At 39.7% G+C, this 24,983-nt stretch overlaps 1 protein-coding gene across 1 annotated transcript in view; it reads left to right on the plus strand.

Annotated features, from left to right (window-relative positions):
• Positions 1–11,257, plus strand: part of LOC144813884 (solute carrier organic anion transporter family member 1A2-like) — a 1,119,068-nt gene extending 1,107,811 nt beyond the window's left edge. The window contains exon 15 of the mRNA XM_078674060.1: positions 9,198–11,257. Coding sequence (XP_078530186.1) covers positions 9,198–9,405 — 208 coding nt within the window. The 3' untranslated portion in view covers positions 9,406–11,257. The remainder of the gene's footprint in view (positions 1–9,197) is intronic.
• The last annotated feature ends 13,726 nt before the right edge of the window (positions 11,258–24,983 follow it).

Genomic DNA, 24,983 nt, shown 5'->3' on the forward strand with positions numbered 1-24,983 from the left:
CTAATTGTATTGCTTATTTTTTTATGTACTGTGTAATTTGTTGAATTTGTTCTGTTACAGTGTTGATTCTCATGTAAAGCGCTCTGATACCTTCGGGTCTAGCCAGCGCTATATAAAACTCTTTAAATAAATAAAAATAAAAAAAATGCAAGGCCTCCTTGTGTAACCCCGAGTGGCTTGATAGATCTGGAGAAACACAAAGCAGTGCAAATTGCTGCCTTACGTTACTCTGCCCCATGGAGGTGTTCCATGAGTGGAGCATGGGTGTTTCTACACATCCACTTATGAATTTTGGTGCATTCCCAGATTTACTGACACTGGTCAACCTGGGAACGCATCACAATGCTATGCCTCCCCAGGGAAGGAGCAACGAGGAGAAATATCTTATCTCTCCATGTTGTTTCCTCTTTCTAAATGTGCTGCTTTCTACAAAATGCCTCTGAAGATTGCTTTTGTGCAGGAAGGTGCCCCTTCCTGCACAATAACAATCGTGCCTACAACACAGGCACCCTTGAAGCAATGCACAAGGGTGCCTGCATTGACGATAGACACCCATAAGGGGTCCAGCGCATGGAAAGGATCGTAATGAGCCATATAATGGTAAATACGGTGCATTCATGCACTTTCCCTTTCACGCAGCTTGCTGCGCTGCATGAACATTTGAGAAATGTTGCCCTATCTCATTGATTTCATTCAGATAATCGGTTGTGTCTTTAAGATAAGATGTAAAATTTTGCAATATCAGAGACTAGAAGAATTGGTCAGTATGAATAGCTATGTTTTCTGTTAAGTTACCAATTCCTGGGACTATTGGCCTTCAGGAGGGAAGCCCAGTTTGTTAATACATTTTTTGCATACATAAAAGGTTGCTAATTTGGGAGTTTCACACCAGAGAAAGCCAAATGCTTCTTTCTTAATCAGCGTGTTATCTAAGGCATCTTTCAATAGGTCTGACAGTTCTTTTGGAACTCAAGAGTAGTATCATTTTTCAGTTGTAGGAAGTTCTCCTTATCTGATAGTTTCCTATTTACTTCATTTAGATAGTCAGTGATGTTGAACATGACCAAGTATTCGCCTGTTTCGGATCTTAGTATGGTCACTTCCTTTATTTCTTGTATTTGTTTTAGAATCTGCCATTCTTGACTAGTTAGGTTTTCATTTCTGGAGGACTTAGGCTTGTGTTTACTATGTTTTTTTTCACAAGCTAGAACACTTAGCGTTCAAAGGATTCAATCAATCCAAAGTCCTGTTGATTTGGTACAAAGGTCCATTTTGTAGCAATATCCATGTTTACATCAAAGACAAACTGGTCATAAGTGGCATTTCCATTCTCAGACAATGATGTTACACAAACAACTTCATCAATATCATTAGTAGATAGGGTAAGTAGATGTTCTCAAAGGCTCAGATTTTACACATAGATTCTCACTGCTCTTCAAATAATAAAACGTACTTAATTTTAAATTCCTTAAAAGCTTTTTAAAAAATAATCCTAATTTACTTGGTCTTCATGTGTGATGTTTAAATTGCTTCTTGTGGCACAGTGTGCATGGAGCCTACGTCTGGGCATACTTATTTATGCTATTTATTATGCTTTCTGCTAAAGAAAATTCTACCAAGTGGCATGTTTTATTTTAGAAGAGAACTATGTAGAGAAAGGTCTCAATTTATATTGACATCATATTGCTTTAACATTAAAGTACAACTGTGGAGATGTAATGTCCCAGGTTACTTTAACATCATTGTGTTAAACCTTAAGATGGAGATGGAATGTCTCAGGTTACAATTATACAGCAGTGAGAGATTTGTTTTAAAATCAGATGCTACCTTTAAACAGCGCAAACAATGGATGACTCCAGCTACATCAGAGGTTCAGGACCGAAGATATGGAGAGTAGACATAACCTTTTGTGGCATATTAGTCTTGTGTGTTGAGTTGTACTAACATTCTGCGCAGGATTCACCAGCAGCAATGCTCGTTTCCGTGTGTCGTTACCTCCACCTGTGACCACCTATGTAGGTATTTGAAGTCCAGTTGTAGAAGTGGGAAAAGAGGAATGGGAGAAGGTAGTAAACCAAGTTTGGAACCCCACCCACAAGTCTGCCTTCTCACTTAAGCTTGTCAATGACGTCTGCAGAATTTAATGGAGCCCTACCAGACAAGAAACATCTTAAGTGACTTGTCATTTAGCATACTAAGGGTGTCTCCAGTCGTGAGTTGATTTATCTGAGCACTATCTCTGGGTACCCAACTATTTGTATGTGGATAGGACACTAGCATTTCTTGAAAATTAAACATACAAATAAAATATTTCAAATATACACATGCACTAGTGTTCCTCTCTATAAACTGGAGAACTACCTGACATTGTGCACTTCGCACTCTTTTGTGGATGAGTCATAGTTTCTGCCTGGGTTCTGTAGAACTGGGGGGCATATTATCAAGCCTGTGCGATAAAATTATCGCAGCTTTATCGGCCGAAAACGGCCGATAAAGCGGCGATAATGGGCTTGATAATATGCTCTAAGGAATTCCAATCGAAGCCCATGTTAGATGTGAAGACATCTAACATGGGCTTCGATTGGAATTCCATAGAGCATATTATCAAGCCCATTATCGCCGCTTTATCGGCCGTTTTCGGCCGATAAAGCTGCGATAATTTTATCGCACAGGCTTGATAATATGCCCCTGAAACTTTTCAGTGCCGTTAATACTTTGTTGTTCCGTACTCTAATCATTGGTATGTGCTTACTAAAACTATAATACCTTGTACATGACATTTACATATACTAAACATGCACAAATCAACTTTACGCGTCTCACCATTTCTTCGCAAGCTAGCATTAGAAGACTATACCACCAATCTTTAACAGTTCAGGACAATTTTCAAGAGAATAGTTCACCGAAAAGAAAAAAAGATAGGGGCGCAAGCAAACAGATAAGGTTTAAGGAGAGGACCATAGAATATATTTTAGCAGAGGCAGTCCAATGGAAAATAAGGTAAAGGTCGGGAAGGAGATTCATAGGAGCAAAAATGTGGTAAAAGGAAGGCGTATAGGAGGATGAAAGGTGTAGAGTCCAAAGAGGAAGGAAGAGGCACAATATTGAGCATATCCATCACACTTAGGACATTGTACTAAGGACATCAACGACTTTGTGAGTCAAAAGCATGAATTGATCTCAGGTAATATCAGTAATCAGGTATTCTCAGAAGGTGCCTACTTTTGCATAATCACCCCCAGGTTTTTGGACTGATACTGCTGTTTTGTACTATGAAGCTGTACTGAGCACTGCAAAACAGGCCTCAGTGACATTGCTCTGACCCTTACAATGTGTATATCTAATTGGCTCAGCCAGAATTGGTTTACATACTTATAAGTCCCTAGTAAATAGTACCAGGGGTTCCCAGTGCCCGTTAGTCAAGGTGTCCTTCGTGGTCTGCAGCAAATACTCTGCCTCCACGAGTGTGATAAGTTAAAGCATCCCACCATTGCTGGCTGGCAGAGCAGTTTTTAAACTGCGGAATCGACTTTGCCATTTAAAGTAATGTAAAGCCTAGAGCTTCCTATTTTAATATTTATAAGTCACCCTATGGCAACTCTTTTGAGCCCTTATTGCAGTGCAGATTGTATTAAAAAATTAGACATGTGTTTCCCAACTTTACATGTCCCAACAGTAAAAACTCTTTATTGTCATTTTACTGTGGAAAGGCTAGTAGCTCCACTGGTCAGTACAGAGTTACATGCTGACAACTCAGCAGTGCTGACTTTTGAATGGGACTGTTAACTATGATACCTCAAGGTATCAGAAAAATCATGGCATTAATCCTGACAATGCTCAGGTAGAATTTTATGTAACATTTGCACAAATGGCAACCTTAGAAAGTTACCAAAATGTTTCCCAAAGTTTTACCATGACCACTTATAGTTACAGACCCTGAGACGGCCGTCGATCCTCCTGGGTGTGAACGGTTCTCAGGAAGGAGTGCAAAAGGACTGACATTGGAATAGGAGCCCAAAAGACGAGCTTGAAAGAGGAAGCCACATTTGAAGTGCAAATGTAATCACTCACAAGAGGGGTCATACTTTTGTTTCTGCAGACAGGCTGGCATTGGTTATAGAGAAGGGGAAACCGTGGACAAACAGTTTTTTCCTAGGACGTGTTGCCCCAAGGTGGCCAAAAACCTAGGTTGGGCATGGGAACTCCACATGCCAAGAGAAGGTTTATGCCATATTGGGAGCGAGATGCTGCACTTCACAGGATTGCACCTACTGCTCTTTGTGTTAGCAAAGAGAGGACTGCGCCTGTGGTGCTCTGCAAGAGGAAAAGGTATTCCTGAGCCGCATACAGAAGAAGTGACTCCAAAAATCAGTGTCTCACTTCCTGTTACAGCTACAGGGCCATGATAGATGAAGAAACCTGGCTTGGTAAGTTGATAGCCAAGGACACCTTATTGTGACGGACTGCCAAAATGCAGCCTGGGAAACCGAGTCTCAATCCTCAAAAGTTTCACCCAAGTCTACAGAACTAGGGAAGGAAGTTACCGCCTGGTAAAGGGAACTGCCGGTTTTGCTATAACCAGAGACCAGTAGGCCAGTGGCAATTGAATTTTGGCTGTGGCCAAAATTGCTCCACAATGTTTGTGTACCAAGGGTGTGCCCAACGAAAGCCCTCGTTCCTGGGTCAGCATTTCTTTGATAAAGTCTGACTGCTCCGAGCCACGGCAACACAAGAGTCATCGTTTTTCAAACAAACCTTACTGGACCCAAACGGATTTGTGTTTTTATCACAACCACACCACATAAACCACTTTCCTCACTGGTCATTAATTACGCAGGCCCTATTCTAGTATAACTAAATTCTTACAGCACCTAAGGAATGGGAGCTATATCTGGACATCCCTGTTGCCCTTCTGGCTTAGCACTGAGGAAAACAAAAAGTGAGAGGTTGAATGCATGACCTTCTCTCACATACTGCTATTTACTTATAGCTACATTTCAGTTCAATATTGTTGCACATTGTGCGCAGAGACCACCAGTTTGTAAATTGGCTCTGGTCTTGCTCCAACAGTAACAGTCCAGCCCAAACAGCCAAGCCAAGTTCCTTATAAACTGTTACACAAGCAACCCCAAACTCATTTCAGGCTGCTTAGTTCTCCTCAGTGAGTTTCCACTTAATGCCTGTAAACACAGAACCCACATCTGTGCATATCCATCACATTTAGGGTGTGGCAATGTGAGAACAAAAAAGGATTTCCTTGATTAAATTCAGCCACTGGTAATTAGACATGTGTCCAATACAGCTTGATTCTTATCGCACAGTGAACATGGAACCTGACGATATACATTCACGTGGCTTGCCACTACATTGGGTTTTTCTTGTCCACTCTAGACATAGATGTGTAATATGCAAGTGACCATTTGTCCCCCTTCTAGAGGAACCATCCAGCTCAAACTGCCATATAAGGTCCCATCCAGATAGAAATGCAATAAACACCAGACCAGTTTCGGGCTACTTAGGTCTCATCATTGAGGTTTAGCACGATTCTATTGGCACAGTGAGCATGGGACCCACATGTTGACAAACTTGTTGCACATAGGAGAGTAAACTGCAGAAAATAAAAAGCTTATGTGCATCAAGACGAAGAATCTGGAGATGGGTTTTGGTTTATTTGCAATATAATGCTATTATGCGTTCAATATATAGTAGGAAGGATGTGCCCTGATGTTGAGGCTTGACAGAAGGCAGAGAGTTGTAGACAGCCTCCAGATGAGAGATGTACAATCTCCTCCCTAGGAAATCAGTATAATTTGGTTAGAAATTCCACTGCCCTGAGGAGATGGGTTAAGGAAGAATCCATCACTTGTGGATCCTCTCATCTATTGGATTTCAACAGATATTTATTGTCAGCAGATTGTGGTACAGATTACAGTAGAAGGGTGGAATCTTGAGAAAATAGACTAGGCTTCAGTGGTTGTTTTTAAGGCAATCATCACAGAAAACAATCTCACAGAGCACACGTATCCTATTATCTAGGTCATGGGACATCAGCAAACCAAGAAAGTTCCTGGATACCATCTCTAAATTCACGACCTCAAGAAACAGTGAGATGTAAATATCCCATGCCACAGATAAAGGTAGGATACATGAAGGGAATTCCAACAACAACCAAGCTTTGGGAATGCAAAAGAGCAAGTTGCAAGGCATTGACTATTTCCTGCTGCCTTTACTTATACTTATTCAGAAGCAACCACCCTAACCTGTGGCCTGGGGGAACAACCTTGTTTGGTTCTTCATCTCGGGTTGGCTTGATGGTCTCTCCTTCTCAGCTCCGGCTGCCATGGGCCCATCCTTCTCCTCTTCAAAGCTTGCCCCGTTCACTGTTACTTGTACGAATCTTTCTCTTCTTCTACTAGTTTCAGACCTCCTGACTCTCTGACTCCTGACTTATAATTCTGATTAAAACTGATATTTTAATGACTGGGAAGAATTATCACTATAACCCATGAAGAAATTGTAATGTAATTTTCCATATTTTACTTAGAAATATGTTGTGTATTTTGTAGTTTTCTTTCAACGTACGCAATGCAATTTTATACTTAAAACATATACATAACCTATGGGCATCTGAGGCAGAACCTGCGAATATGAGGCAGTTGTAGATGTATGTTCTTAATAAAAAGGACGAGCTGATATTTGGGAGTAAATGAGTAATTCATAAAATGTAAAAGAAAAGGGAACTCAAAGGCCCCTTGGTGTTTTATTGACAGATAATGACGCACTTTTTGGGGTAGCAAATGGCTTTATTTACATAAAATGAAAAAATACATTTGATGGTAAAAATGCATGTGAATTTATAAGCTGTTGAGGTGAGGTTTTGAAACAAAAGTATTGCATTTCCGAAATACATTTAAATGTGATATTTGAAAGATACTATACGTGCTGAGTTGTGAAGACTTATGGCTGGTGTCATGTAGTAGTTGCCAAAGTGTTATCATGGCTGAAGTCATTACAATATTCATCTAGAGACATTTCATTTAGACGCATCTTTTTATGATATTACTGTTGGCAATCCTTTCTGCTGTGCATGGGTAATCCCGAAATCGGTGGTCACCTGTGCATACTTGACTTATATGTTGATATTGTAGCAGTGAACAATTTGTTAATAACACCGGTTGATTTTCATTGATGGAATAGTTCTCATCTTAGAACAGATTGAAAATAAGTTCCGAATTAATCAGGCAAGGCAATAGAGCGAGATGCTGCATGCGGACTAATTCAAGAAAGCAAGAGCTGCAATGTATTTGATCCTGCCTAACTGTCCCTCCCACTGGATACTCCTATAGCTTGAGTGGTTAGAGAAAGAAGGTGACATATGCTATTTAAAGTACCAGAATGTATGTGAACACTATAACATCACAATTTAAACACTATGTGAATGTATTTGATGAAATGTAATTAACTGTTGTAAGCACTATGAAGCCATGTTTTACATTTATGATTGGATCCTCAAAACATGGATAGTAGATTAATGTACGTTATCGTTTACACTAGTATGAAAACCCTGACAGCTTACTTTAAATTATTTAAAAAGACGAGAAAGTACAAAAACATCACAACACTTTCCAAAATAGCAACACTCGACCCAAAAGAATCATTGTTGTAACCCAATGGCCATTACCTCTTCCTGATCACCTCATATAAACACCTCTATCACTAAGGTTTGGCAATTTCACCGTGATTCCATTTAGGAATGTAAAAAATTCCATGAGGAGGCATATCCAACTGCAGCTATTTGAAAAAGCAACTAGAAGCATTGGTCGAAGCACTAAACTTTTTGATGGTCTATTCACTGTTCAGAGTGTCACAAAGTAAAAGTACAGTTGGGGCTAATAGAAAAGAGCAAACTGCAATAGAAAGATGCCAGGCCCTGACTGACCGGCTGTGTACTCCAGTATTACATAATTGGACTAGAATTACAAAGCATTCTGGGTTTGAACCTCCTTTCATATGAAGGATAACACTTACTCTGTGCTCTATGTAGGTCCGAAGATTAAACTACAAACATCGCAACTATTGCAAGCTAAGCCACATCTGCAGTTGCTTACTTCAGGTCAGAGTCCCAGAAGCCTGAACTCTACTTGCTGTAAAGACTGAAAATTGTAATCTGACAAGTTTGAAAATGGTATTCTGATAAGTGTTACAAATTGGGCCTCTTTTAGTGCTTTAGGTAAATGTCAGTATGTTAATTTGCACCTGCTGTGATAAATTATACCTTGCAGACCATCTCAGCATGTGACTTGAAGTGTCTAATGTAAGTAAGTATCTGGTCAAACAGTGACACTGATGTTACCCTCACATCAGTTGCGAGTGAGAGCTTACCACTTACCACATATATATGCCAGATTATCATCAAACTACACATTAACGGCCACATGCATCATTGTAGGATTTTGCATTTCCTAAATTGCGAAAATTAAGGAATCGCAATTTAGGAATTGCAAAATCCTATGCATCAACAAATCCTAAAATGTTTTAGGATTTCTTAATTTTCGGAATTTGCGATTCCTTAATTGCGAATCGCAATTAAGAATGGCATTACATTGATTCCTATGGGCCTAGAGGCCCATAGGAATCAATGCCGTTTTGCATTTTTTTTTTTGCAATTCGCAATTTGTTGATGCATTGCAAGGGTGTAGAGGGGGGTCCAAAGGACCCCCCCTGCGCCCCTGAAATGTATTTTAAAGTGCATGTTTCACACACACATGTCCTAAGGACATGTGTGTCTGTAACATGAAAGTTTAAAAAATGCATTTTTTAGCATTTCCATAACTTTTCGCAAAATACCACGAGGTTAAACCTCGTGGTAATTTGCACCCCCTAATTGCTAATTCGCAATTTGAAAAACAATCATGCATTGCTTTTAAGGAATCGCAAATTTGCGATTCCTTAAAAGCAATCGCATTTTTGGAAATCGTTAAAAATAGCGATTTTCACAAAAATGTATGATGCATCCCAAAAACTTAATTAGGAATCGCAAACGGCCAAATTTACCGATTCGCACCGTTTGCACTTCCTAAATAGGTTGATGCATGTGGCCGTTTGTGATTTAAAAAAAAAACGGAATGACATAAAGAAATCTGCAAAACACATTACTTATGTTGCCATGTTAAGAGAGATTTCATTTTTTTTTATAGATCAGTGCACCTCGGACTATCAGCAACCATACGTGGCGTAGGCTATATACCTTGTGTGATTCTCATCCTTCTTTTAAAGAAAAGGCGCACGCACGACGGAGACAAAGCGAACATAAAAGAAGAGGAGGACATTGTAACCGAAACATTGACAAACAAAGTCATCAAAATGGAAGAATTGCAGAAACTCAACCCTTTGCATGAAGAATAATGTGCTTTCTAATAGAAAATTTTTCTGCTGACATTTATTCCTTGATTTTTGTGAAAAATCAATGCTATATTATTTGTACTAATCAATGCTATAATAACCAAACTCTTAGTTAACTTTAATGTGCAAGACATATTTTTGGGAAGTTATATTTAAAAAGAAGTCTTTTAAGAAAAGAGGTCACACATATTTCCATAATATGTGTATAAGCTTTTTCTTAATGTTAGGGAGTCCAAATGCTCTGTTAACATCTATATAATAAATATTGAATCATTTGCTTTCTTTATAGAGGCACATTATATCACTAAATTGTAGCAGTGGAGAGAAAAGTCCCGGAATTTAAAACAAGACACTGACAGTGTTTGAAAGGTAGGACATTGCGTTAGATAGGTAATTGTAGGAAAATTACTCTTTTTGTATAAGTGCTCCCAATTTTTAGTCTGATTCTGCTAGTATTATTAACTCTGTGCACTGGGACGCCACTAAACAGACCCAAATGCATATTCCCTGACTGCTACACCATGTTGAAAATGGTTACACTCATATTTGGCATATTTAACTTACCTATAGTATATGTTATATGTGGTATATGGTAGAAGGTGTACCCAGGACCTGTAATTGAAATGTCACTAATGGACTTCATCACCCATCGTGCCACTCTCTGCAGTGACAGTGTAAACATGACTGCAGGCTTTCCAAGACACCCAGTCTGTGCAGTTTCAAGCCTGCAAATTCAATCTGTCAAAATAACCCCTTTTGGCAGGCCTAAACCCTCCTTCTAAATATAAATTCACTTCTAAGTGGGACTTAGTGCACATAAGGCAGGGTGCGCAGTATATAAAAATAGGACATGTAAAAGCTTAATGTAAACATGTCCTTCCAGTGATAAGATCCCCCAAAAATGTTGTCCTGTAACATAATTAGCAGTTCCTTATGAAAAGCATTAGGATATAAAGTTACATTTAACAATATTATTTCCACTAAGGAAACAGTTACAAAATTAATTCTTGGTCTTTTTAAAATATTTATTACAAGCCCAATCACTGCTAAAGTCAGATTTGCAATCAATATTTTAGGAAAGGTATATTTAGAAAGTCTCTAGAAACTATTTCCATGAGCCTCGAACTGGTATTCATGAGCAGAATAGTCCCCTTCATGAAGTGTGAACTTGCTGCCAGAGCTGAGCTGAATTAAAATGGATTCAACATCCCTTCCACTGACAGTAGTGTAATTTATTAAATTTACATGATAAGCATTGCCGCCATTAGTTATAAACTAGTATATTTCTCAGATGTGTAGACGCATAGCTAGCAGGACAACATGTAGAAATATTTTGATATTAATAGAACATTCCATTGAGCAGGAAGAAAAGGCAATAGTGGCCATTTAAAGTGAGTAAATTACACTATTGAGTATAAGAGCAGTGGATGTAGAATCCATTTTATTACAGGTTCCAGTTTGGGACACTTAAGAGGACCTTGCAGAATTTATAAAAGACTAATGACCTGTGAAAAGTTTGCAGTAACCGTTCGACCTTCAGAAATCCATGAAATCAGGAGACTATGATTATACATGTCAACTGCCTGTTTGCAGGACATTTAATAAGCCAATATGCAAATATAGCTACATATATGCAAATATAACTAAACGTCTGTTGAAGATTAATGGTAAGATATATGCTTGGGAAGTCCAAAACAATGAGTGGTACCCGATTGACTGTGCAAATTATACAAGATGTTTCAAAGGTGTAAAAACCAATGTGAATCATTATACCTAGGTTAGCCACCTATGGAGGCTGCCTTTGCACCACTGTGTTGAATAACAATATTACTAATAAATTTACTGCACACTTGTACTTGTTTTATTTATTATTTATGATTACGCTTCTACACCAGTGCATGTATTCTGAGCCCCTTTAACATTTCAAAATTGGCTATACTCCTAATTGCCATTTTTACCTTACCTATAAGTTCATAGTATTTAGTACAAAGTGTACTAAGGGCCTGTCAGTTAAATGGCACTAATGAACTGCAGCACCAGTTGAATCACCCACTACAGTGATAGTGCAAACCTGACTGCAGGCCTACTACTCTATACTGTCCATGCAGTTTTAAAACTGCAAATTCGACCTGACAACCTAACCCATTTTGACAGGCCTAAACCTGCATTTTAAATTTTCTTAAGTCATCCTTAAGTACGCCTTCCTGCCCATAAGGTAGGAGCAATGGTATTTGAAAGTAGTACATGTAAATGTTTACTGTTAAACATGTCCTTAGAGTGGTAAGGCCCCAAAAGTCTATTTTCTCTCTAGAAGGATTAGCTTTTCCATAGGAAACCAATGGGATGCAATAATGCATTTTATAATGTTATCAGTGCCTGGGAAACAAGCTACTAAGTTAATTCTTCGACTTATTAAAATATTTATTAGTAAAATTGTAGAAATATTTTAAGAAAGGTATTTTTTAGAAAAGGTGTTACCTTTTCCTGCCTAAAGTTTCTATTATCCATTTTTATGAGCTTCCAACTGTCAACCAGGAGTTGAATAGACCCCTGTTGAGGTGTGAACTTTGTCATAGAGCTGAGACAAAGGTTGGGAGTGTGAAGAGGTGTTCTGTCTGTTTCTCTAGTAGGAAAAAATCTGTGCTGTGCCCAGGAATTTGATTAATTTCAAAGAGGTCTACACTGTAACAGGAAAATAATAGCTGACACCTGGACAGGGCCCTCTTTTGTCCAGTACCTAGCCACCCAGCCACCAATCTCAATAGGTGAGAAGCTGTCCCAAGAACTGGTTTAGAATGACCACCGAAGAGGGTTTGCTCATTTTCATGTCCACACCTCTGAGGTATTCATAATAGTTCTGCACAGGGAAAGAAAGCTTTAGCCTTCTTGGTTTTAAGTATGGCAGGGCACTGTAGTATTCGTTGCATTAGGGCACACATGAAGTGCTAAAAAAGTTGGTAGGGTTACTGCTGGGAACGTTTTTCCTGCTGGTTAGGGAAGAGCCAGGAATCACCCCCACTAATAGTCTAGTGCCATGCGTAAATTAGGCAATCCTGAAAACCCTTTTCAGAACACTACTGGACACATGGAAGTCAAACAGTACCTTCCCTAGACCCTGCTGGTGGCTCCTTCTTAAGCCAATATTGACCCGCAAGTGCTGTTCCTGTTGTGCTCAGACCCTTGGCTGTGTCAAAGTGTAAGCTTCCTAGCTTCCTGAAAGACCTGGTACTTAGAAACTTTTTGGACCCAAAGATGAGGTCCACGACAACCAGTCAAGTTAATCCAACAAAGGTGCGCTGCAGCTGGGCCAATGATTCAGGTAGCTTCTGCTCTGAGTTTTTCTGCTGCAACTTATCCATTTCAACGTGATGCCACTAAGAGGGTATCCAGTCTTGCGGAGCCTTGTTAGGCTACAGCTTCCAGCCTTTTCCAGTAGGAGTGCTAGTTCCCATAAAGTGATTTAGGACCCTATTTAGATTTCAGCGTATGGAGTACTCCATCGCAACAGTGACGAATATCCCATTCGCCAAATCCTAAATCCCATAATGTCCTATAGGGTTTATATTTCGGCAGGCGGGATAGTTGTCACAGTTGTGAGGATGTTACCCCTCTGCCAAAATCTAAGTCAGGCCCTAAGTCTGTATGTATAAATCGTCACCAGGCAAAGCACCAAAGATGTCTGGCCAAGAGGGGGACATTCCTATGGGGAGAATTTTGAATTTCTTCCACTCTGAACTTTCCTGTCATAAGTCAACAGCTCCTCCAGGACCTTGTCCAACAGCTGTCTGGCCTCCTGGTGCCCTTCTTGGCCTGCTGCCTTGCCCCAATGAGAATTTTGATTTCCATTTCAGAGACTAAGTAAAAAGGTAAATCTTCCTATCCGGTCAAACTTGGTTTCTGTATCGGACCCTCACTTCACAACAGTCAGACTTAAAAAACACCTAAGTATCTGCTAAGTGTAACAAGATGACCGCTGTTGGTGCTTTAAATGTTTTGGCACTAGCAAAATTTGAAACTTTAAAAATGTATATCTCTGGTTTCTCTTAATTTATTTTTGTTGTTTTTGTTGTAATTTGTCCATTAAATTATCAATGTTATTGTTATAAATAGAGGTGGTATTTTTATTGTGTTGTGTTTTTGCCTTTATGGTACCTCTTAATGCTTTACACATTTTTTGCGTTAAGCCTGTATGCCCCCGTGCCATAGCTACCAGGGGTTAGGTTCAGGTTTACATTACAGAAACCTTTCCTGGACCTAACAAAAATAGTAACATTATTACTTGGGGTGTGACTACCATCCACACCAACAAATAATCAACTTTCTCACAGTGATAATGGAAAACATACTGTACAGTTAACGATTACTTGGATCTTAGAGTATGGGCACAGTAGGGGCCCATAAGGAATATTATCTGGATATGAACAGATTGCACTCGGCTACGAAATAACTGCAGAGAATTTGAAAACACAACAAATATTTCACCCTATCACATATAAGCTTAGGAATGACAACATCAAATGTAAATGGACCTTTCTTTTTGGCATTCTTTTGAAATAGATAGCAAAATGTACTACTCCACGATTAGAGAAAAAGCAATGGATGCTTTGGGTCTGGACCTCACCACCACATCAACTATGCTGTTAAACCTTCAACATCCACTCAGGCTTCCTCTACCATGGAGACTGCACTGAAAGACAACAGAATGATGCAAAGGCTCAAAGATAGCGGAAGTCCAAGCAAAGAGACAGAACGATGACCTGCCTACTGTGGGGACTATTGCAGCTTGCTGAAACGTATAGAGTGGACACAGGGAGTCCTCCCTGGCCAAAGCAAATTTTCCACATGGATAAGCTCCCATTGCTGATTTATGTTGGTTTACTGAATACTGCATCTGTGAAGACTTGGGCTGCCTCAAGGGATACAGAGACGAATTCCCTTTCAACATTTTTAATTTTGACGTCCGTACTCATTACTCTGGCTCCGAGAGGGGAAGATTAAACATAATGTTTGATGGTACTCCAGGTATTTTTTATGCCATTGAGAGGTGGCATCCTTAGCGACAGGGCGCACAATCAATCATCACTTTTCTCCCTAAGGTGTTAACATCTGTGGGGTGGGAGCTACACTCTTTTACCTCAAAAGAGCCCTGAGAGGCACTCTAGCCTATTCTCCTTTGGCTCACATTAATACACTCAACCATTTGCTAATATTGCTTGAAATCAGAAGTATGTCTATTTTGCAATGAATTTTCAGTCATCGTTTTTATATTTATTGACGCCATCTGGCCTTCAAGGAATGTTCTCCTTAGTGCAATGGCAATGGCTTTCATTCTAGACCAGAAATGCCTTACCCCTGAAAACATGACTTTGAGCTCACCACTTTATATAGCCTATGGCACTTATTTTTGACAACTTGTTAATGGCAGTGATGATTATGTTGTGAAAGGCCTTAGCACCCCAAACAAACACACTCATGAATTGACTATCTCCTGACTAGTAATGCCCTCTCTCCACAGGTAGTCAAGTCAGAGATCAGCCAGATAGGTGTCTGAGATCACCTATCACCATATGCTTGGACATATGCCTTAGAAGTTGGAACCCCGTGAGATGAAACCTACACCTGTTACAAGACTCTGTAACTAAACGAGTAGAAGACGTATTGACAAATATTTTGCACACATTGTTGCCAATGAGGTGTCCCTCGACACTCAGTAGTACACTTTCAAGTCATTTTGAGGAGAAAATCATTTCCATTATGACAAACTTAAGGAAACATCACTCCCTAGAACTTCAGACTACAGAACTACGCTCTACAACCTAATAATATGTGCAACTCCCCATGCTGATTCCTTTGCAATTACTGACAACTTTGAGGAGTTGACGTAGAGCATTTGCATAGATGGATCCCTCTTTTCCTATCTTCGACTGGGCATATCAATGTTGTGGAAAAGAACATTCTGCCCATAGTGCTGCATCTTCATCAGGTGATTCAACTTTTTTTTACTTTTCTTCAGGCTGCGATCAATAATTTTATCTGGAAAGACTAAAGATTGTGAACCCCTGTACAACTAGTCCACCAAAGCAAGCATCAGGGAAGCCTAGGTTTCACCAACTGTAACTTATATTACATAGTGACACAACTGAGTATTGGAGAGCTCTTGTTAAATATTGGAGGGATTTGTTAGCATGAGCTGGAAGCAATTTTGTATTTCTGGCAGCCATCTTGTTTGCCATGTGCTGCCATGTGCTCGCCATATGCTCTGTCCTCCCTCAGTGTTGACTGCTCTTGCAATCTGCCTAGAAACAAACTATATTTAGCATCTTCCACCTTCGCACATGCCCAGAAGGGCCTAGCTAGTAGAATGCACCTGCTCTTCTTGTAGAACTGTCATGCTATTTTTGCAGCTGTATGGAGAAGTATCTCTCCTCCTACTTTGTTGAGCAAGCAGATTTGCATGCCCATATAAGTCATTTTGCATGCTTACATGTGTCAGGACTGCCCCTTGGTCTTATGATGACTATGTAACCCTAAGCATATATAAGGCCTCTGTTTTCTGTACTCCTCAGACTTCCTCATTCAGTTGCTAAGGCTTCTGTGTGACGTAGTCTCACTCCTTTGAGGTTAATAAAGATGTTAATTTTATATTTCAGCTTCTGTGCCAATTTCTTCTCTGTTGGTTTAAAAATACCAAGTATCAGTGGGACCCCTGAGAAGGTTTCTATTTTCTACAAAGGGCGCTCCAACGTGGACCTCATCAAGAGAAGTGGCTATCTAAGGAGTGACCAGCCACACAAAGAAGATTGCAGCTACCTGCTATGGTATTCTGCGAGGAATGAGACCAGTCCTCAAATTCTTCGACCCCCCTACTCGGCAACTGGTGGTCCAAGCCTCCATTCTTTCTCGGCTGAACTATGGGAGTGCGCTGCTGCTTGGAGTGAATCAGGCGGAGGCTACGAGGCTGCAAAGGGTGCAGAATGCCGCGGCGCGGGCCATTGTTGGCCTTCCGAGACGTTGTTCTGTCTCCGCAGTCTTGACCTCTCTTCACTGGCTGACGGTTAGACAGAGAATTAAATTCAAGGCCCTCTGTTTAACATTTAAGATCTTGAAACTCTCCTCTCCTCCAGCCCTTGTGGGTCTTGTTTCCCCCTATGCTCCCACGCGGGCTCTCAGGTCGGAATCTTTATATCTGGCGACTAAGACCAGGTTCAGACTGAGTAGGATGGGTGGTCGCTCTTTTCGAGTTCTGGCGGCAGGATTGTGGAACTCTCTTCCTGTCCATATTCGTGCCCTGAACAGCCTGACTCTTTTCAGACGCGCCATAAAAACTCATCTGTTCGTTACTACTGACTGATCCCCTGTCTTCTCAGCATCGATCTGTTGTGTTATGGCACTTGATCAGGCGCCAGGACGCCCCTTCGCTGGGGCAGCTGTGCGCCTAATAAAAGTTATTAACATAACATAACATAACATAACATAACATCTTGTCAGGAGACAGATATTTACTGTGGAGGACAGGACAGGACTCTACTAAGGAGGTACTCTGTGCACCGAGATTCTGGGGATTCTCTGTCTCTGCAGCCCAGTATATTTCTGATCTTCCTGATTTTGATCCTCCATATGATGTCACTCCTGACTGAGAACCTTTTTGGCGTGAGTATTCTAAAAAGACCTTTAGGTCATTCAGAACTTGACAGTTAGAATTTGGACAACCATTTGTTTGGTAAGAGTCGTTCTGCGGCACTTGCTTTTGATTGTTGATGCCTTGGATTGGTAAGGTAGTTTAATAACGCTTACTGTAGCTTTGGATTAGTATGATTGGCCAATATTTGTATTTGTATGTATGTAATATGTAAATTGCAATTTATGTAGGCAGGTAATGAGGAGACCTTTCTCTGTTTTCAATGGATTTGAACAGCACATAGTACAAGAGTACCTTAAGTGCTACTTTGATTATAATACTGCATATTCTGCAATATTTCTGGCATGCCTGTTTCAAGCACACATCAAAGAATGTGTTGCTTTTTGGAGGTACCATAGTGAGATGTGAAGCGAATTAGCCAGCTCCCCTGAGGGAATACCTAGATAGGTTTAGGTATAAAAACATATTTTTTCCTTGGTGATTCTGTATCCCCAGGGAATTAAAATATGACAATAATACAAACAAGGATCCTTTTCTGCGCACTTTTATGAATGGAGATATGCAGAGAGATTTTTTGGTGTTCTGCCAGCCAAAGCCAGTGAATTGAGTGTATTTTGGCTTCTTGGAAATAAAACAGTTTGTTGGGCTGTTTTTTTTGCAGTCTTTTGGAATACGATTGAGAAGCTCTTCTTGTAAATATGACTTACAACTCGTATTTGCAAATGGTTTGGTTTAAGTACAGTCTGTGGGCTGTCCTTTGATTCTGTCCTAAGTGTTGATCTGTGGCTTAATCATGTGTTTAAATGTCTATGTGGTTTGTGGTTTCACATTAGTGATACTTCCGTAAGTAAATAGCGATTGCGCTATTTGTAAAAATGGCTAGCCTTAAGCGCGCTGTATTATGTGGTCCTGAGTGTATGACCCCTTCTGTATATGTCTGGAATGTGCTCAATGTGTTTGTTTGTGTTTTCTTGCTGTCATCAGTCTGTTATGCAAAATGTCATTTAATTAATATTAAATAAAAATTAAATAAAAATCCAGAAATGAACCATATGATATGCTAAATAACTACATGTTACTATTAGATTGATAAGAGTAAGCAACTATGCACATGTACAAACTGTCAATGCTTAAAAGATAAAATTAGAATTCACATTGAATAGGAATAAAATAGGCCTAAAAAAACAACAAATTGTGTGTTTTTGCAATAAATAAAAAATTATAAAATGTTACAACATTTTCCTTAGATACATTGTGTTAGATATAAACAGGCAAACACATCATTGGATGTTGTTGAACTAAAACACATATTATAGAACATGCATTGAAATGCCTCAGTTTTAAATAGACAGTCACCGTGCTTCCATTTCAACACTAAAAAAAGCTTTACAACAGCTGTGTTTTAACTGCTGCTTAGCAGCAGCTGTTGTTTTGATTGTAGGCCATGGCGAGACAGGAATGTTGACTAGCTAGAATTTTGTCAGGGCAAGCACAGGGTGAAATTCTGCATTTCAGACTGATGTTTTAAAAGGTTACAAAAATCAGGTTCATTATTTTGGATAACAGGAAAACATTTAAAGTAAGGATTTCCTTTCTTAAAGCCTTTTTTTATAATCACATTCATGGTTCTGATGTTAAATAATTGTCCTTTTAAAAAAGTGGTGCAAAAATGTTCATGTTTCAAGTTAGGCTTCTGTGCTTAGGCTTATGAATGAATGTGTCTAAATATGATAGGCAAGGGATGAAGCTTGCTTTTCATATGTGGAATTATCAAAAATGATTAGTTGTATTCAAAAAAAAGTATGAAAAAATTATTTAAAAAAATAAGTGCTTTTAAATTTGTTTTTTTTAATATTTATAAAGCTTAATACTCATACTGTGACCTCCTAGCATTAAAACTAAATTTAAGTTGTGTTGTACCGCATAATGAGGATATTTGCATATGAAATATCACTCTGCGCAGGCGTAATAAACTCATTTTTATAAAGGTATATATGATATATTTCTACTTTCGCATGCCTGGGCTATGTAGAGAACATTCTGAGGATGACTATTTAGCAAAACAATTATAGGATATTCATTTTTATGTGCCCCAAATATCAAAGTCTAAATTAGTCAACATTCACTAATTTAAAAAGAGATTCTGCATACAGAGCAGCTTTTAACTTGCCTTAGGCTTCAGTAAATTCATATATTTAGGTATAATACAAACAGCTGACTTCTATATTGTTAGAAAAGTATAATGCACACTGCCTATAATTGGAAATATGTATACAAAATGAACAGAAGTTATTCTCTTAACTCTAAAACTGACAAACAGGGGAATGGGGCTGCATTCGCACACAGAATAGGACAGCTGGGAAGAGTTAAAAGTCACTTCTATATTTAGAAGCCTAGCATGGCTCCCAGAGCAAGGTCTTCTTTGACATTTTGACCTCTGAAACTTTTTGAAAGACGACAGGGAAGAAAAGGAGAAGTTTTACTTTTTTGGGCAAAAGCAAGCACTTTATGCACTCATGTGATAGAAAACTATATAATGGTATATGTGCACGTTGATTAACAAAAAAGTTTGTCAGATTTATACAGCACTAATGCTTAAAAGCTGAGGCAATAAAATGTATTTGACTTCATGTGCCCTCATGTTTCACTTGTACATTTGCTAAAAGGGATTGGGGTTTGGGTATTCATGTGTTTTTTTAGTTCTCTCAAAAGTGCTATGTACCTCCTATAACTTTGTTTATGGCCAGTTGCTACAAATAGGGGTTGATAGTGTTGACAGAAGTGAAACCTGTTTCAGGTTTCCTACTATCAAAATGGGGGAAGGAGGCTAGCTCCTCTACAAATTAAGGCTAGGTAATATATATGTTGCTCTCTCTTTTTCTCTATTTTTTTTAGCCTGTCTAAACTGTCTGTGAAATAGCAATGAGCCATTTAATTGGCTAATCAGTAATACTGTTTAAAACATTGTTAGCATTAATAAAATGAATTAGTATATATGTTATGTTACTGCTCATCCTGTTTGATGAAATTATGACAGGATCAGTAGTCTAGATTGTTGTTCCCTTATTTTGATCTTTAAGGGGAACTAGATGTGGGTCGTTTTTGTTCTAAGATTCTTAGGTGATAACACCATTATTGTATGTTATTCTCATGCTACATAGTTTTGCAAGGGCATTGCTAGTTTTGTATAAGCTAGTCTGTGTAAATAAACTGAAAGTACTTATTAAAGCTGATGTTGCATAGTTTGGATCATGAAAAGTAGAACGCAGGAAAGATGCCCATGTGATCCTTAGCAGACCTTTTTGAAGGAAATATTGTTTTATAGATAAGAAACCCTGTTAAATTAGCAGTTTTAGATTTTCCTGTTCCTCCTATAACATGAGAGCATGGTCCTAAGCATACAATATAGGTGCTTTTATTAAGTTAAATCGTTTTAGAAGTGTCTGCAGTCCTGTACAAGTAGTTTAAAATCTATAAGTAAAAGTGTAGAACATTTCCTTTTTTTTTAGGGTTTTCAGAGTAGTACACAGGAATACACCAATGTAAGGATTTAGGGTATGTCTGTGTTGTTTTTCTCTTTTCCTCACAATTTAGAAATTGAATACAGATTTCCTTGGCTGCTTGGGATTGGGTGATGTATTACTCTTGTCAGTTCACCAAAGAGTTCCTTTTATACTTGGCAATAGGTCCAGGGTGTTTTTTTTTTACTCTCTCATAGATAAATGAAGTGGTTCTTGGGTGCCTTGCTAATGTATGGGGCGTCCCAAGACTAGGAAGTATTCTGACACTATCCTCTCTGTTGATAGACTGTTTCTGTGCCTTGCCTAAAGACCTTTTGTTCGTTCCACCAATAGATATTTGCTGCCTCACAACCATTGCCAGAGGGGTCCGGACATCAGATTCAGCCTGGGGAGTCAGCGTCAGCACCAGTCCAGCTTGAAGCCAAAGTGAAGGTAACCAGCACAGGCATTGCTGGCAACTAGGACCTCAGTGAAGGCAGAAGCCCTGTGATCAAGTGTGTACCCCTGCCACTGTCTTGGGTGAAAGGCGGGGTCAAAAATCAGAAAGGAGAAATTGTGGATTAAGTTTTGATGCCCAGCTGAGAGTCACAGACCGACCCGAATGGCGAGGAAGCTTTGCTTGAGGTGACCCCTTTTGAAACAAGGGTTGCTTCAGAGATCCTAGCATCAGGCCTCTGAATCCTGGTCCCAAAGTGAATACAAGTTTTCTTCTTTGTTTGCTGGTCAAGAGATACCTGAGCACACTGGATGCAATGTGTGGCCCCAAAGAATGAACAGTGCGCCAGCAGAGCAATACAGGAGTTAGGGAAGGACTTGAGTTCAGGGTACAGGTGCTGTGTCTCTAGTGCCTGTTAGATTGAAGTGAAGAAAACTGGTGCACTGCCTGAAACACAGGACAAGATCGTTGAGAGCATTTGGCCTGGTGGGTGACTGACCTATCCTGAAAGAAGAGACTTTTTTTCCCCTTGAAACTGGGCTGTGATTCTTGAGTTGCGAGTTGTGCAGCTCCACCGTAGAAACAACAAGAGCCTGCCTGTGAGGCTCAAACGGACACAGGGAGAAGACTCCCCTCTGGTTGGTTGTACAGCTGCTTCAATTTCCCCAAGGACTTCTTCTTTTTGTCAATAATGTACGCCTTTGAATGTCCCGTTTTTAAGGCGGAGCAGCCCTTTGCAGCTCTTCGTCCTAATTCCTATGGCCCTGTGTGGTCCGCCTGGTCCCTTGGAGGGAGGAATGCTTTTGTAATAATTGGTTTAGTAGCTTTAATATTGGCATTAGTTATATTTATTATGCACGAAAAACATTTTTCGGAGCAATTGAAAAATGTGACTTTGCCCTTTCCTTGAATGTATTTAATTGATGTTCTAGCTCTCATAAAAGGAAAATGTAACAGTCAATTGGAAAATGTTTTTATTAGAGATGTCCTGTTAGCTATTCTGAAACTGAAATAGATGGTCACTGCAATGCATAGGAGCCCTGAAAATGTTTACTAGATGATTTTAGGATTTGCTCTTTTGCTTAGGACTAGAAAAATTATAATTCTGTTTGTAATAGTGGTCATTACTTTCTCTTGCTATCTGTATGTTAATGATGCCCCGATGCTCCGTTCCCTTTGTATTCCTGCTTATACCTCACATATACCCGCTTAATGAAATGTTTAGAATGGAAAATGCCCACCTAGCAATGAATTAGGATATTGATAAATTTATGAAAATTATTATTATTATTATTATTAATTTAATTTATAGAGCGCGTAGTCACCCATGAGTATCCCAGCGCTAAGATCAATACAACTGAGGTTCAGCAAGGGGGGGGGCCTGGGACGGGATTTTAGGGGAAAAGGTGTGTTTTCAATCGCTTCCTGAACTGTAGGTAGTTGGGTTCAGATCTTAAGTTAAGAGGAAGAATGTTCCAGAGGCGTGCAGTGTGGACCGAGAAGCGCCTTCCACCTGTTCGGGCTTTCTTGATTCTGGGGATGGCGATGAAGTTTTCCTGGTCGGATCGAAGGGATCTGGGGGCTTTATATGGCTTAATAAATTTTTGTAGGCTTGGGGGGCCTTTGTTTTGGAGCAATCTGTGCGCCAGGCAGAGGGCCTTAAATTTCACACGCTCTCTTACCGGGAGCCAATGGAGGCGCTTCAGCGCTGGTTTGGCTAAGCTCTGACAGATGTATTAGTAAGGATCCGGGCGGCAGCATTTTGGACCCTTTGTAATTTGTTCAGAGTAGCCTCCGGCGCTCCTAGATAGATGGCGTTACTGAAGTCGAGCCTAGAGAGTATCAGGCCTTGGATCAGCAATTTTTGAGAATTAGGTGGAAGTAGGGGGAGAATCTTTCGCATTGACCTGAGAAGCCCAAAGCAGGTCCCGGCTACCTTTTTTGCTTGTGTTGCAAATGAAAGGTTTTTGTCGAGCCAGATACCTAGGCTTTTTACCTCTGATTTCGGGTCTGGGAGCGGACCTAGAGAGGATGGCCAGATGTTCTGTAACAAATAAAATTAATGTGCAAATATTTTCTATGTTCCTACTGGATCATAGGAATGTCCTTAGCTCATGCTAAAAGGACTACCTGGTAAATATTGCAGGGATTTGTTAGCATGAGCTGAAAGCCATTTTGTATTTCTGGCAGCCATCTTTTTTGCCATGTGCTGCCACCTGCTCGCCATGTGCTCTGTCCTCCCTAAGTGTTGACTGCTCTTGTAATCTGCCTAGCAACTAACTATATTTAGCATCTTCCACCTTCGCACATGCTCAGAAGGGCCTAGTTAGTAGAATGCACCTGATCTTCTTGTAGAACTGTCAGGCTATTTTTGCTGCTGTATGGATTAGTAACTCTCCTCCTACTTTGCTGAGCAAGCAGCTCTTGCATTCCCATATTAGTCATTTTGCATGCTTACATGTGCCAGGACTGCCCCTTGGTCTTATGCTGACTATGTAACCCTATGCACATATAAGGCCTCTGTTTTCTGTACTCCTCAGACTGCCTCATTCAGTTGCTAAGGCTTCTGTGTGACGTAGTCTCCCTCATTTGAGGTTAATAAAAATGTTACTTTTATATTTCAGCTTCTGTGCCAATTTCTTCTTTGTTGGTTTAAAAGGACCAAGTATCAGTAGGACCCCTGAGAAGGTTTCTATTTTCTACATTACAAAGGAGGTAATGGACTTCATCTCCACGGGGAGTGAGTTCCAGAACTGAGGGGCTAAAGCCATAAATCTGGAATCTCCATGTTTCTTACATTTAAAAGTGGGAGTGACCAACAGATTCAGATGGGAGGATCGTAGTTACGCGAGGGGGCATAGCATAGAATTTTAGAGGAGATGAACGCTGGGCTGTTGCCGTGAAGAGCTTTGAAAATAGTACATCCCAGCTTAATTACACAATGCTTGATCACTGTGAGCCAATAAAGGCTTTTCATCAGTGGCCTAACATGATGCCATTCAGGTTGGTGAAAAATCAGTCTGGCAGCTTTATTCTGGACCAGGTGAAGGTGTCTTAGTTGGTAAGCTGGGATGCCTACATAAAGTTAGTTCAACAAGGGCAAAACCTGGTATCCTATTTAGTTGTAATTTTTTATTGACAGCCACACTATATTCTTTTAGTGATTGGGCTATTTATTCCCTCTAGTTTTTTATCAACTCTTTTTCTTGGTAAAAGGACCCTTATCCTTTTCTTGAAACACACAAACAGTAACATATACATCTTTACATATATGACAATTTACATAACATTTATCACAAAATACAATACCAAAACTTTTTGACAAACACCAATTTGACGTTTTTTCATAACAACATCACCAATGTGCCATATGTACTCCAAAATGACGCTATCAATTTTCATTAAGCATTCTTATAATTCAGTCCAAATTATTCTCCTGAATCAATCCTTTTTACATCGACTTTGGCAACTTAATAGCGATATCGAGCCACACGGAATCTCAATGGGCTCTCATCAGGGCTTCTTATTCACAACACATTGGTAAAATCTAAAACACAAATAAAACAAACTGTCACAGGTTTTAGGTTTAAGTTGAACCTTAGTGGAAGTAGCTTGGATGGAACTTGAAACTTCAGGCGGACGCACAAGCCTCTGTAGTGTCTAAAAGTGCCTTAAATAAGACCAAAATGTATGTGTTTTTTTCTTGGCAGCAGCACAGATGCTCTTTTATCACTTGATAAAAAGAGACATAGGGTTGAACTAAAGCAAGCTGCCAAATATGGATGACTGTTTGATGTTTGATGTTTGTTTCAGATTGCATCAGATACGGGGCAGGGATAACAGTGCCAAAATGTGCACTTGTAGAAGAGTTTTCCTTTACCCCCTTACATGCTTCATTTGTTGATCTCTCTGTTGACACGAAAAGCAATACAATTTGCCAGTCTCTCTAGGAAGAACAAATGGGTTGTTTCTGAAACTGCAATTG

Source organism: Lissotriton helveticus, chromosome 1_1, assembly GCF_964261635.1.
Source record: "Lissotriton helveticus chromosome 1_1, aLisHel1.1, whole genome shotgun sequence".
Classification (NCBI taxonomy): domain Eukaryota; kingdom Metazoa; phylum Chordata; class Amphibia; order Caudata; family Salamandridae; genus Lissotriton; species Lissotriton helveticus.